Source organism: Lotus japonicus, chromosome 1, assembly GCF_012489685.1.
Source record: "Lotus japonicus ecotype B-129 chromosome 1, LjGifu_v1.2".
Lineage (NCBI taxonomy): Eukaryota > Viridiplantae > Streptophyta > Magnoliopsida > Fabales > Fabaceae > Lotus > Lotus japonicus.
This window is the reverse complement of record NC_080041.1, coordinates 89,165,502-89,179,278: the sequence shown is the minus strand read 5'-3', so window position 1 is coordinate 89,179,278 and position 13,777 is coordinate 89,165,502. Positions and strand designations below refer to the sequence as shown.

General features: G+C 35.0%; 2 protein-coding genes across 5 annotated transcripts; both read left to right on the top strand.

Annotated features, from left to right (window-relative positions):
- The first annotated feature begins 2,679 nt into the window (after positions 1-2,679).
- LOC130727566 (F-box/kelch-repeat protein At3g23880-like) lies at positions 2,680-5,850 on the top strand. 4 transcript variants are annotated; one of them, XM_057578732.1, is made up of 3 exons: positions 2,680-3,028; positions 3,143-4,281; positions 5,489-5,850. In XM_057578732.1, the coding sequence occupies exons 1-2, from the start codon at positions 2,903-2,905 to the stop codon at positions 4,256-4,258; spliced, it is 1,242 nt and encodes a 413-aa protein (XP_057434715.1). In that variant the 5' UTR covers positions 2,680-2,902; the 3' UTR covers positions 4,259-4,281; positions 5,489-5,850. The 4 variants fall into 4 exon arrangements, with proteins under 4 accessions (XP_057434715.1, XP_057434714.1, XP_057434712.1 ...); XM_057578731.1 differs by having other exon boundaries at positions 3,143-4,285; XM_057578729.1 differs by having other exon boundaries at positions 2,681-3,028; positions 5,492-5,850.
- Positions 5,851-7,018: 1,168 nt separating this feature from the next.
- On the top strand, positions 7,019-12,654 carry LOC130710914 (tocopherol cyclase, chloroplastic-like). The gene is made up of 7 exons (XM_057560309.1): positions 7,019-7,088; positions 7,153-7,317; positions 10,262-10,359; positions 10,729-10,842; positions 11,436-11,552; positions 12,087-12,236; positions 12,320-12,654. The coding sequence occupies exons 1-7, from the start codon at positions 7,019-7,021 to the stop codon at positions 12,494-12,496; spliced, it is 891 nt and encodes a 296-aa protein (XP_057416292.1). The 3' UTR covers positions 12,497-12,654.
- The last annotated feature ends 1,123 nt before the right edge of the window (positions 12,655-13,777 follow it).

Genomic DNA, 13,777 nt, shown 5'->3' with positions numbered 1-13,777 from the left:
TTTTGATTAGTAGAAGCTGATCTCCTTGAACATCTAATCCTTATTGAGAGAAATCTATTTACTTAATGTGATTTTTAAACCTTAAGAGGATTAGACTCATAACTAACTTTGTATTGTAGTTACCTAATTGGGTATAGTATTTTACCGATTGAAATTTGATTCAAATTCATATCTTTTGTTATATAAGGATATATAAAATTATTGTACTATAAATTTATCCAGCTGTGTTTCAGATATGCCACATGTTTCACGAAATAAATAATTAGAGAGAGAGGGGTTCCACCATATCATCACTTTTGAGCTAACTCGATCCACATTTGATAATCTCTTGGTCAATGAGCTAAAATGGTATTTGCAATTGAACTAATTTGCTAAAACTTCGGGTAAAAAATGTAATATTTTATATATCATCTAAAGTTTTGGTCCTTAATGACATGTGATATATTTAACATGAGATGAAATGTAATGGTTAGTTAATGAGTTTTGATTCGTTTACTATATTATTTTTACAGCAAATATCTGCATTTCGTGGTGATTTATGACCGTCACAAACTACAATTAACCGGTGTACACAAATTGTTTTTTTAATTGTTATATCAAAAGGATGGTGCGTTGTATCCAATTATATGCGGTCCCTTTTTTTTTTTGTATAAATTCCAACCAGCAATAGGTCCTCCATTTCTCAAGTCCCCACCTCCCTCTCTCCCTCTTCCTCTCCCTCTCTGTTGGGCGTGTTGTGTGTTTGGGTGGATAAAGATGGCAGGTGGTAGGAGAATCTTGTCCATGTTTCTTGTGTCATTTATGTAGATTAATGCCCAATATGCATTTGTAAGTTGTACTTTGACACCACAAGTGCAAAGAAAAATTGCTAGAGCCAATCAAAAGGGACCTTATCTTGGTCTGATCATACCAAATACTTTTGAATTAGACCCTCTTCTTCAGAATTCAGACTACACTCCAAGTAAACTCACCATAGACTTTGCTGGTAAGTGCCATGTAATTTGACTATATTATTAATACACTTACGATCCTAATTATGAGTACGACAAAAGCTATTACATCAATTATTGACACTTTCCATTTTTACAATTTTTTAATGAAGGAAGGAGATTTCGATTTGGAGCCATTGGCCACAAGCCTGTTATATTGGTCATAACGGGAATGGGCATGATACACTTTTCTCATTTTCTCATTTTAGGCTATGATTAGACTCGTTAGTACGAACTTTTAGGGTTTTGAGAGCTTTTGTAAGGTTTCTCCTGGAAATTTTAGGTGCTATATTTTCTTTCTCTTGAATTCTTGATTATGGCCATGCTTAACTAAACTTCTTTTAGTACTTGGGTTGTGAATCCGTTTTGAACTATGTTTTGATTTGAATCTTTACTTATATGAGTTCTCTTTTCCAATCTTCGTAATTGAATCAATTTATATTGTTTATTCTTAAGTGCACGCAAGGAACTTGCTAACTTCTATGAGAACGGAAGTTGATTAGGAGTTAGGGTAATAATGATTCGATTCGATTAGGCGTTCCCTACTGCTTGATTCAAGAGTAGAACCTAGTTGCGTTGGTTAGTTTAATTAGGACTTAATCTTCAGTTCTCTGGTCTAGGTGCTCGTAAAACAGACTTAGTATTTGAATTGGAAGTCTAGGGCGTGTGAGTTGTCAACAACCTGGAATAAAGGCTAGATCGCCGAAGAGAGGTTTATTGAGTTCATATAAATATTGTTAAAATTGAAGCGTAGGACAAATAGGTAAAACATACCCGGGTGCTATTTTTCCCAACTGAATTCTCAAATCTATTTAATTTTCCGTGTTACTTATTGCGTACAACATCACTACTTCTAAAATCTGAAATTGGTTTTTACTTTTATAAATCTAAATAAGAGAATTAATAGAAATTATTATTGAATCACAATCCTTGAGGGATCGATAATTTATTACTACGGGTAACTTTGTACACTTGCAAATGAGCTATCAGATAACAGGAACTCCAAATCCCACTTTCCACCCTATGTTATCTTGTATATAGACGACAAGTCGACAACACTTAAACCTAGCAGCGATGACACGGACACAACAGCATAGTACCAGCTGAGGTAGCTCTCTTTGATTACTGCATCTTTGTCCCTTTTACTTAACTGGTCTACACAAAAGGCTAACAAAGATGATCTTATGCCTCCCGCTCCAATGGACATTAGGGCAAAAGAAGAATGCAAGATCAGAAGTTGTATAGTTGTAGGGGAACTGCAACTGTTGGCAAATTGGTTACACATTGGCCTTGATGTTGGAAATAGAGTTGTTAGCTATAGAAGAACCATTCCATGCACAATCCCACTGTTAAAAATATAATATAAAAACCATTCATAAAGCTTAAGCTCTTTGAATAATTAGTTCTTAATATGGAATCAGAGTCTGTATATATGATCAAGTGGTCTAGAGTACGATTTTGACATGATATCAGACTATCAGACTCTCTATGATCAAAGTGGTCTAGAATAGGAACCCAAAAGTTGAATTTCAGCACAAGGTAAGCGAGTATGTACATTATCCACGCTTCAAGCTAGTTGGCTTGCATGAGGGAGCGTGTTATAAAGAATGCATTGTTGGGCATCTAAGTATATTATTAATGTAGGATGCACAGTCAAAGTATTGAAAACAATATAAGAATTGTCCCTAAGTGAGCTCAAAATTGAAAACAAAATAACTTGCATTCTGCTCCCCATAACTCCAAATTGAAATGAAGGAAAACTCCTCCAATTTCACACAAGCCCAAAATCTATCTGAAAATTCATCATACGTTGCTTCCGTCGAAACCTGTTAACTCCCTCTCGACGCCGCCGCCGCCGCCGCCGCCAGAATACTTCGTCAAAAGCAGCGTCGAAACCCACGCTTACCCCTCCGATGGCCTCCCCGAGTTCAGCCCGTGCCTGCCTCTCAGTTAGCGACGCGCCGCCTTACTCTGTCCGTTCATCCATGTCCTCTGACGGTGCGAGTCCGCCGGAAGCCGCGTCTGTGTCTACCATCGAGGTAAATCATTTGATCGATCACAGTTGTAATTTGTAAACCCTAAACCCAAACAACAATTGCTATTGCTACTGTATCTATCTATCAATCTCACTTTGTGAATTCAATTCAATTCAGATTCAGATTCAAACACTGCATATTGACATGGATCGAGATTTGATAATTGAAATCCTTTTGAGGTTGCCGGTGAAGTCTATTGTACGATTCAAGGCTGTGTGCAAGTTATGGAGATCTCTCATATCCGATCCCCTCTTTGCATCATTACATTTTCAACGTGCTGCTCCTTCACTCCTTTTCGCTGACTCTCATGCCATTCGAACCATTGACTTAGAGGGACCGCTTCAATCTCATCGTGTTTCTCAACCAATCAATTGTCACTTTTTGTCTAATTATCATGATTTATCCTTGCCTCGTAACTGTATTTCGATTCACGGTTCGTGTAGAGGCTTTCTGCTAATCACCTGGATTAGGAATATTGGTCGTCGGCACCCGTGGAATGATAGTCTCTACCTGTGGAATCCATCCACACATGTCCACAAACCAATACTTTCATCTCCCGTTGTTGACACCAATGTTTTTGATCATCTATATGGATTTGGTTACCATTCCTCGACAGATGACTACTTGGTGGTTCGAGTGCCCGTTACGGACAGTCGCCAACCTACTCATTTACCAGATGTGCAGTTTTTCTCATTGAGAGCTAATATGTGGAAATATGCCGAGGGTGTTGATTTGCCTCCCTTGACCACTATTTTTACTAGTACTGGGTTGCTCTTTAACGAGGCCATTCACTGGGTGGTTACTAACTGGGTCGATGGTGTTACGACCATGTTTATTATTGCCTTTGATTTAATGGAAAAGAGACTCTTAGAGATACCCATGCCTCATGGTCTTCTTTTCCCTTGTTTTGAATTGTGGGTGCATGGAAGATTTTTAAGTCTATCAATTATGCAGAGAGATGGTACATGTGAAATATGGGTTATGAAGAAATACAAAGTACAGACATCTTGGACCAAGACTCTTGTTCTATCTACGGAGATATATCACTTCCCAATATGCTCTACAAAAGGTGGTGATATTGTTATATATTCTGGATCAAAAGTAAAAAAGTATAGTGGTGAAGGAGTAGAACAAGAAGAACAACTAGAGTATCCGAACCATTGTGGTTTACTAGATGCATCAGTGCCCATATATACAGAGTCAATGCTTTCACTCCCTGATGTTAGCGACTGAAATCTCCACAAGAGCTTCGATTTGTAAGTAAGCTCCTCAACTTTCACTTTCAATTTGTTAGAAACACATTTATTTCCCTTTTAATATGCCTTCTATTATAGTTGTAATGTTTGTGGAGTTATAGTTCTAGTCGTTAAATATCTGGAGATTCATCCAAGCAGTAGGGAGTTTTTTAATGGCTTTTAGAGGCAACTTTGGACTAACAATCCTAACCACAAAGACTCTAATAGTTGCTGTTTTGGTTTGGATTCTAACTTTGTGGAACCTTACTATGCTGGATGTAGTGAACTCCTTTTCAAAGATGGAAAGACTAATAGTTTCATATAGGTAACAACCATGGCAATATAATGACACAAAACCTATCATTGATTACAATTCTAAGATGACAAGAATAGGATTAGGCTCACTCGAAAATGAAAGTAGGAAAATGGGTGATTTTATGCCTATTGTGATTTTGGTGGAGGGATAGGAGATCCTCTGCAATGAAATTCTAAAACTGAGTTGTTGGAAGCTGTACTGAAAAACCTTAATTATGGTTGTGGCTTTCGTTATGCTTTCAATTCATTCATTCATTACTACCCACAATGTGAAGAAAGATCCATTTATTATTTGAAAACAAACATATAGACATTTTAAATAGGTTTCTTTTACTAGAACAATGTGTGGAAATGATGTACAAGAACAGTATTTAGACTTTTAATTCTTAATATCAAGTTAAGTTAAGGAATAATTGATCATGAGATGGATTGTCACGAAACTTCTGTAATTCAGAAAAATCAATTTGCTACAAGTCCATGTTCATTTTACTATCTCAAACAGCTGCATATATCATGATGTCATGATGAGGCTGCTAGATGGCAAAGTAATCTGCAGTGGTAGAAGAAGAATAAATTCAAGGGCATGTAATTTGATCCATTTTTGTGAGGCTCATCTAGGAAATAGTTCATATCACAACTAAGGGCATATTTGAATAAGAATCTCAAAAGGGTTACAAAATTATGGTTTGATCTCTTACTTTGGTTTCTCGTAATAGCACTTTGACAGATCTTAATATTGATTAGTTGGAAATGAATTGGTATCAAATGTTGTTTCATATTGTTGATAGTGATGGACTTTTAATCTGCTATGTATTTTAAGCTTTAATCTAATGAGAGATTTTTTTAATTATAAGTATATGAAATGTTATGGTACTTATGATCTGAGTTTTTGTTATTGGTTTTGACTTTTGAGCAGCAGTTAGTGGGTCTGGTAGCATCATTCACGTATGTTGGTGAAGTGATCAATGAAAAATTGGGTCAAACAGAAGCTGAAATCCTTCATTGAGGTCCATGGAGAAGAAAGGAAGCCATGGGGAGTCCATTAGGATCTTGACTACAAGGAGCGAAGACCCAGTTAATTTATATGAAGGATTACGAGCCCTATGGAGGTTTTATTTCAATTAATCAATTGATTTCAAATTATTGGAACAAATGTTTTATTTGTAATTTAATCTCTACAAATAATAGCTCGGTTAATTTATTTGTAATCAGAGTTTTTTTCTACATTCTCATTATATTTTGGATTAATGGTATATTAAACTATTTGTGTGACAACTTTTTTTAATTGTTAGAACATATATTTATATCAACTCACATATTCAATTCTTGCATACTATACTTTCGTATACCTCACGTTATATGTTAAAAAAGTTCACGGGGACGAACAATTTGCACGTATAAATGAGGATGTTAAGATTTATAGTTGACAAACTTTTAAGTAAGGGGTAACATACGCACAGTCTAGGATTATCCGGAGTTTAATTGCATGTTTCAATTTAAATGGGGAGGAACATTTTTTGTTTTAACATTTTAACAATGACAATATAATGACACAAAACCTATCATTGATTATAATTCTAAGACGACAAGAATAGGTTTAGGCTCACTCGAATATGGAAGTAGGAAATGGGGGGCTGAGATCCTCTCCAGTGAAATCCTCCCAAGTTTTCTCCAATGGACATTTGTGTTTGGACCGCCACAAAATGTTTCCAGCTGCCACAAAGTCTGTCAATTTTTTCAGTAGAGAATTTCACTAGAGAGGATCCGGACCCGGAAATGGGTGATTTTGGTGGAGGGATAGGATGTCCATTGCAATGAAATTCTAAAACTGTGTTCTTAGGAGCTGTACTAACAAACCTTAATATAAATGTGTTTTTTTTCCTTTCATTATGCTCTCAATTGATTCATTGATACCCACAATTTGTGAAGATAGATCCATTTTGTTGAAAACAAACATATATACATTTTAAAAATGTTTTTTTAACTAAAACAATGTGTCGAAATGATGTACAAGAATAATAATTAGATTTCTAATTCTTAATACCAAGTAAAGTTAAGGAATTATTGATAATGAGATGGATTGCCACGAAACTTATTGTTATTCAGAAAAATCAATTTGTCAAAAGTCCATGTTCATTTTACTATCTAAAACAACTGCATATATCATGGGGTCATGATGAGGCCGCTAGATAGCAAAGTAATTTGCAGTGTAAGTTTTTGGCTATACTTTTAGGCTTGACTTTTTCTACATCTTCTATTTTTATTTTTATTTTTGTATATCTTTCATACCCGGCCTACTAAATATAATGTTGGAACATATTTAAGCATTTAATTGAATTTAAGAGTATTAAATTATCCTTAACCAGTGTCCTTAGGGCACTCATTAGCAGGATTGTTTCTATAAGTTTGGTTCCTATATTTGTATTGTCCTTTGCCTGTATTTATGGATCATAGATATATGTGTCTTGTAATATTTGCTGATTGGGAGCCATTCTTCACTGTAATAAGAGTTGGTATTCTTCTCCAATGGCCTGCCTTTTATTTCTCACACCAAAACATCCCTCCCTTGTTTTGCAGCATACACTGAAGATACTGAGTGTGTTGGGCTTGCTCGGCTTGGTAGCGAAGATCATATGATAGTAGCTGGAACAATGAAGCAGTTGCAGTTGGTTGACTTTGGAGCACCTTTGCATTGCCTTGTCATAACAGGGAAGACCCATCCCTTGGGAACAGAAATGCTGGGTTTTAACAGATGCAGGACTTGGTCATTGAGACTAAAGGACCACTTTAAGTCATAAAAGACTTTTTTTCTTTGTGTTGAAGGAGGGGATTCAGATTGGACACCCCATCACAAAATCTCACACCACCATTTAGATCTCGGAGCGAGATGCGAAATCTTGTGCTAGAGTTGCCAAATCCAACTCTCTTGAATGAGTCTTTATCTTTTGTGAAACTTTTTGCTTGTGAGCTAGAGGCGGCTAAAGTTTTTTTTTTCCCGAAATAATCCCATCATCGAATTAAGAAGGCATATAGGCCACAATGTCAAGATCTACCAAGTTCTGAGCCACTTCTGGAACCTCCTCAACCCAAACTTGACAACCAAGGTTAGGAGCGTATCTTACAACCAAGGCTAATTGTATGACCCTTACTTGTAACTTGTTGAGTGATATTTCAGAGCTTTTGGGCAGAGGTACATTACAACCCAATTTATCTAGAAGGAAGTAACTTACATATCTTTTATACTAACACCGTAGAAACTCAACAAATGAGAACATGTTGCTCATAAACTCTGATTCTTGTATAGTTGTATTTCTAAGTACGTACTATTGAATCTCCCTACTGCGTTCTTTGAAAGGTTCAAACTATTTCTCACACCATTTTCTAGTTATTATGCCATGAACTCTCTTTTCTAAATTAAAATGCAGCTAAATCTCCCTCATGTGGATACACGGTCTGACTTTCAAAGTTGTAACATGAAAAGATGAGTTTAAATATCTATCGATTTACCTTGAATATAAAAGAAGTCACTTTTTAAGTGCTAATGTATCTTCATTTAATTGTGTTACATGTCATTTCATTTTCAAAGTTGCCTTCATGATTCCTATCTAAAGAAAAAGAAGAGATGGTGGAATTTCGGTGGCTAGGATCACTGCACAGTGGAGATGCAACTATTTCAAGCATCACAACTCCTTATTTTTTTTTCCTTGTATAGCATTTATTCTTTTGTATATATGTTTTATTAATCCTATTTTTATAAAAACTAAGCTGCCTCTGATTCCTTTTTCTATGTCTGAGCTTCTTTGTAGTCCTATTAATCCTATTAGTCTTATTAGTGTTAGAATTGTAAAATAAACTTTCCCTTGTTTTATTTTTTTTGAAATGTGACTATATATACTAATAATAGTACTATATACTAGCGTAAAACTGCTTTGTTTCTTTTTCCCTTGAATGAAATAAAATTGTTTTTTTTTATATAATATTTAAGTTTATCACTATACTAATAATAGTGTTACTAGTGTATGTGATAGTGCGTCGTGTTAAGAAATGTCATATAATTAATTGTAGCATGTCAAACCGACTTTCCCTTCTAAAAGATGCTAAGTGATGGATCATAAATAAATTAAGTTCTATCCACCTCATTAATGAAATCAGATAGTTTTTATTTACTTGTTGATAGTAAAAAGTTGCCTCAAAATGATACTAGTATAATGCTCCTACAATAGATTAATGTAATATGCACTGTTAATGTAGTTTACAGTACTACTTAATTGAATTCTATCAAATTTAATTAAAATTAAAAAGGAGAATATGTAATTATTCCCTATGTGGCATATTATAATTGATTGTCAATGCACTACAAAAATAACAGCATTTTGCCGCGGTTAAAACCGCCGCAAAATACGAGTTGAGGAGGCTGGCTGGCGTCACAGGTACGAGCGTCGGGAGAGCATCCTGCGACGGCTAAAAAAATCAATCGTTGGAATAATTGGCACAACATGCATTTTGCATTTTCACCAACTCTGTGTCCGGTTCTAACCACCGCAAGATGAATAATGCCATCAAATTTCCTATTCTACTAGAAATCCCCGAAACACTCTTTTTATTTCTTCAAAATCTACTTACATAAACTCTTTCCTAAGAATTGATTTTGACTAAAATCAATTATTTATAGAATTTCAAACTTAATTAGTATGTCATTGAAGACACAAGACTCACATTTAAGTGGATTCTTGTTTTTCAATAAGAAATAACCAACTTCAACTTTAATTTCAAATCTCATTGAGAAACAAGAAGTAAATTAACATAATTTCACATCCCAAAGTCCCGATTTTTTTCTTTGTTCCTATTCCACCATTCACCAAAAATGACTAAAATTTACTTCTTGAAGAAGTGGTCAAATGGTGGACATTATTCACAAAACTCATTCTAAAGAATTTAGTAGCGTTTATGGCAGAAAAATGAATGTTTCAAAATGAATTGGCCGGCCACGTACTACTACTAGAAGTATCATTTACTTGTAGTTACTAAAATCTTAAAACTTGTAACAATTTAGTGATGATTCTGGGAATCATAAAATTCAAACTGTTAGGTTAAGAATGATGGTTCAGTTCATATTCAATCTCATTAAATGAAATAGCTCATTAGTTGAAAACTCATCCAATCTTCACCAAACCACACCATAACTAACTTGGTAGTTGTAGACTTTTCCGTAAATTAAGAACCAAGTACTTATTTTAGTAAAAAAGTTCCCATAAACTAGAAGCTTTCCAAACTGGGCCTTAATGCATATTTGGAAACCCAACTTGTTTTCATGTTAAATGAGAATTGCTTCTGATTGACGTGTAGAGCACAAATTTCTCTTTCTTGCTTCTACTTGGGAGAATTGATTTTGAATAAATGTAAAACTGATCCCAACAAGCTATTAGTCACCTGCTACCTACAAAATATTACACGTCGATAATAGTCATGCTGAAAGGATATATAATCATTTCTAGAACCATGAGGTGAATCAGGAAGGGGGGAGTATAATGCTATTTACACTTACAATGTCAATTTTGGACTAAGATTGGATTACTAGGCTCATATTTTGGTGAAGTACTTTTATGCTTTAAGAAGTAATCACTTGCTTGCACCTTGCAGTATTTATGTTCTCTTTCATTTTTCTTATATTAATATTGAATCTCAGGTTGGATAGAATGGGATGGCGAGAGGATTGAGTTTGAAAATGCCCCATCTTATTCAGAAAAGAACTGGGGCGGAGGATTCCCAAGAAAGTGGTTTTGGGTAAGTAATATTTTTATTCATGAAAGTATATCTTCTAAAGTTCATTAGCACATCAATTCCCTAGTTTGCTATGAATCTTAAGCCGTTGCTGATTGTATGCAATCAATTGCAAACCTTGTCTATTGAAAATTATGGTTAGAATGTTTTATTTCTTCAGCATTATGTTTTATACTTCTAGAAAAATCAATTGTCTGTTAACAAGCTATAGACAGCAAGCACATAAGTCATGCTTCATTAGGCCTTGGAGACTGCAGGAGATGGAGTCCTTTTGTATTGTTATATTGAGATTCAATTATTCTCACCTTTGTTTGGATCAGTGTCTGTGCTTTTATATTTTTATGCATCTCAAATTGTTAATGTTTCATGCAGGTTCAATGTAATGTTTTTGAAGGTGAGGGTGCTAGTGGAGAAATTGCACTTACAGCTGCTGGTGGATTGAGGCAAATTCCTGGGATAACCGAGACCTTCGAAAATGCTGCACTGGTACCTTCATGAAGCATTTGGCTATAAATTTGATTCATTTCATAAATTTATTACACCAGGAAATAAATTTAGGACTACCTCTGAAATAAATGGTGCTAGTCATGGGAATGACAAAAGGACCAGGACATATAACTAATTTGATTTCTCTTTTTGCCAAAATAACTGTTTCTGCTCTTGCTAGTTGTTCTCTTTGATAAAGACAAACTCTTGGGGTGAGGATAAATACAGTCTTTTAATATCTTAAAATTTGTGCATAAATTGTATTACTGATACTTTACGGAAACATTTGTCCGCTGCTTAAAATCATGAGTGATGAAAAGAGTGATGTTAATATTTTGTATGAAGTGGTTTAATTAGATTGGTATTTCTTCTGAAATGTTCTGATTTGTATATCTAATGGTAGATGGTGCTTTCTTTCGTTTCACGTTGTGGTTATAAAATAAAAAAAGAATTTATGTTCTTCTTGTAAGATTTTTAGGGGTCTATTTGCCATCTTCTGTTGTTCACTGCATGCCATTAATCGTCCTCCTCTTGTTGTTATTATTATTATGATTGACTTTTCTTAATTTTTACTATGTTGCCAACTGGTGCAGATTGGAGTTCATTATGGTGGAAAATTTTATGAATTTGTGCCATGGAATGGTTTTGTTAACTGGGAAGTCACTCCTTGGGGTTATTTGTTTATGTCTGCAGACAATGGCAGTTATCTGGTAATTATATCTTTCTAATCACGTTTTGTTTTTGCTGGTGGCCAAAAGCAATGTTGCATACACACATACACACGTGTTGTGGGTGGGGCATTATAGTTTTGCATCTCATTTGAACTTATCAATATATAAACTATGGAGGCCTATTTGTTTTTAGAAAAAGTTTTAGTTTTCATTTCCAGTTTTTACTTTTAACTACTTTTTTTCACTTTGTTTCAAATTTCCTCAACAAAACTGAAAAAAAGAAAATGGAAACAAGGTGAAATTTTTATAATTAAAATTAAGAGTATGAAATAAAAATAGAAATAGAACCCAAACAAATCCTAAATTTATGCTTTGTGCAACATAGTTGAACTTCTCAATGCAGGAGAAAAATAATAATTTGATGGGACTTCTTTTGGCAAATGACATGAGTGTGTTTGTATTTACGTTCAAGTTGGTCAAAAACTCATTCACTCCAACGACACAAGAGACATGACACATTTAAACTGCCTTGTAATGTACGCTGACAGAAATCCGAACACACTATTGTGGCAGGTTGAATTAGAAGCAAAAACAGATGATCCCGGTACTCCATTGCGTGCGCCAACATCAGAAGCAGGCCTTTCACAAGCTTGTAAAGACACATGTTTCGGAATTCTTACATTGAAAATATGGGAACGAAGGTATGATGGCAGCAAGGGGAAGGTGACTTGTTATTCGCACACATAAATTGTTCTTACATTCAATGTTTAATGGAACATGTTAATGAAATGTTTGGTAAATGGCAGATCATATTGGACGTTTCAAGTGACATGGCAGCTCTAGAAGTTGGAGGAGGTCCATGGTTCAGCACTTGGAAAGGCAAGACGACAATGCCACCGGTCATTGGCCCTGCTCTTGGATTACCCGTAGACCTAGATGGCATTTTTAATGCGGTTCCTCTGTTTAAACCACCTGGTTTGTGATCAATTGGTTTATATCTTTCTTTCAGTTTGATTTGAAGTTTGTATAAACTCTCTCTTATAGCATGTTTGGTTTCATGGGTGGAATGATCCATAATCACCTCTAGTTAGAAGCCATAAGTTTTTGTAGTTTGTAAGTAATCATATATAAATTATGTCAACTTGTGAAGCCAAACAACATTTAGTGAAGGCAGGTATTCAGAGAAAAGTTTAATGTTTATATATAGAAAGATCAAAATGAAAAGAATTATCTGTTTACAATAAGTTTTATTAATATAAAAGATCCTCCATTTCGCAAGTCCCCACCTCCCTCTCTCCCTCTTCCTCTCCCTCTCTGTTGGGCGTGTTGTGTGTTTGGGTGGATAAAGATGGCAGGTGGTAGGAGAATCTTGTCCATGTTTCTTGTGTCATTTATGTGGATTAATGCCCAATATGCATTTGTAAGTTGTACTTTGACACCACAAGTGCAAAGAAAAATTGCTAGAGCCAATCAAAAGGGACCTTATCTTGGTCTGATCATACCAAATACTTTTGAATTAGACCCTCTTCTTCAGAATTCAGACTACACTCTAAGTAAACTCACCATAGACTTTGCTGGTAAGTGCCATGTAATTTGACTATATTATTAATACACTTACGATCCTAATTATGAGTACGACAAAAGCTATTACATCAATTATTGACACTTTCCATTTTTACAATTTTTTAATGAAGGAAGGAGATTTCGATTTGGAGCCATTGGCCACAAGCCTGTTATACTGGTCATAACGGGAATGGGCATGATACACTTTTCTAATTTTCTCATTTTAGGCTATGATTAGACTCGTTAGTACGAACTTTTAGGGTTTTAAGAGCTTTTGTAAGGTTTCTCCTGGAAATTTTAGGTGCTATATTTTCTTTCTCTTGAATTCTTGATTATGGCCATGCTTAACTAAACTTCTTTTAGTACTTGGGTTGTGAATCCGTTTTGAACTATGTTTTGATTTGAATCTTTACTTATATGAGTTCTCTTTTCCAATCTTCGTAATTGAATCAATTTATATTGTTCATTCTTAAGTGCACGCAAGGAACTTGCTAACTTCTATGAGAACGGAAGTTGATTAGGAGTTAGGGAAATAATGATTCGATTCGATTAGGCGTTCCCTACTGCTTGATTCAAGAGTAGAACCTAGTTGCGTTGGTTAGTTTAATTAGGACTTAATCTTCAGTTCTCTGGTCTAGGTGCTCGTAAAACAGAGTTAGTATTTGAATTGGAAGTCTAGGGCGTGTGAGTTGTCATCATCC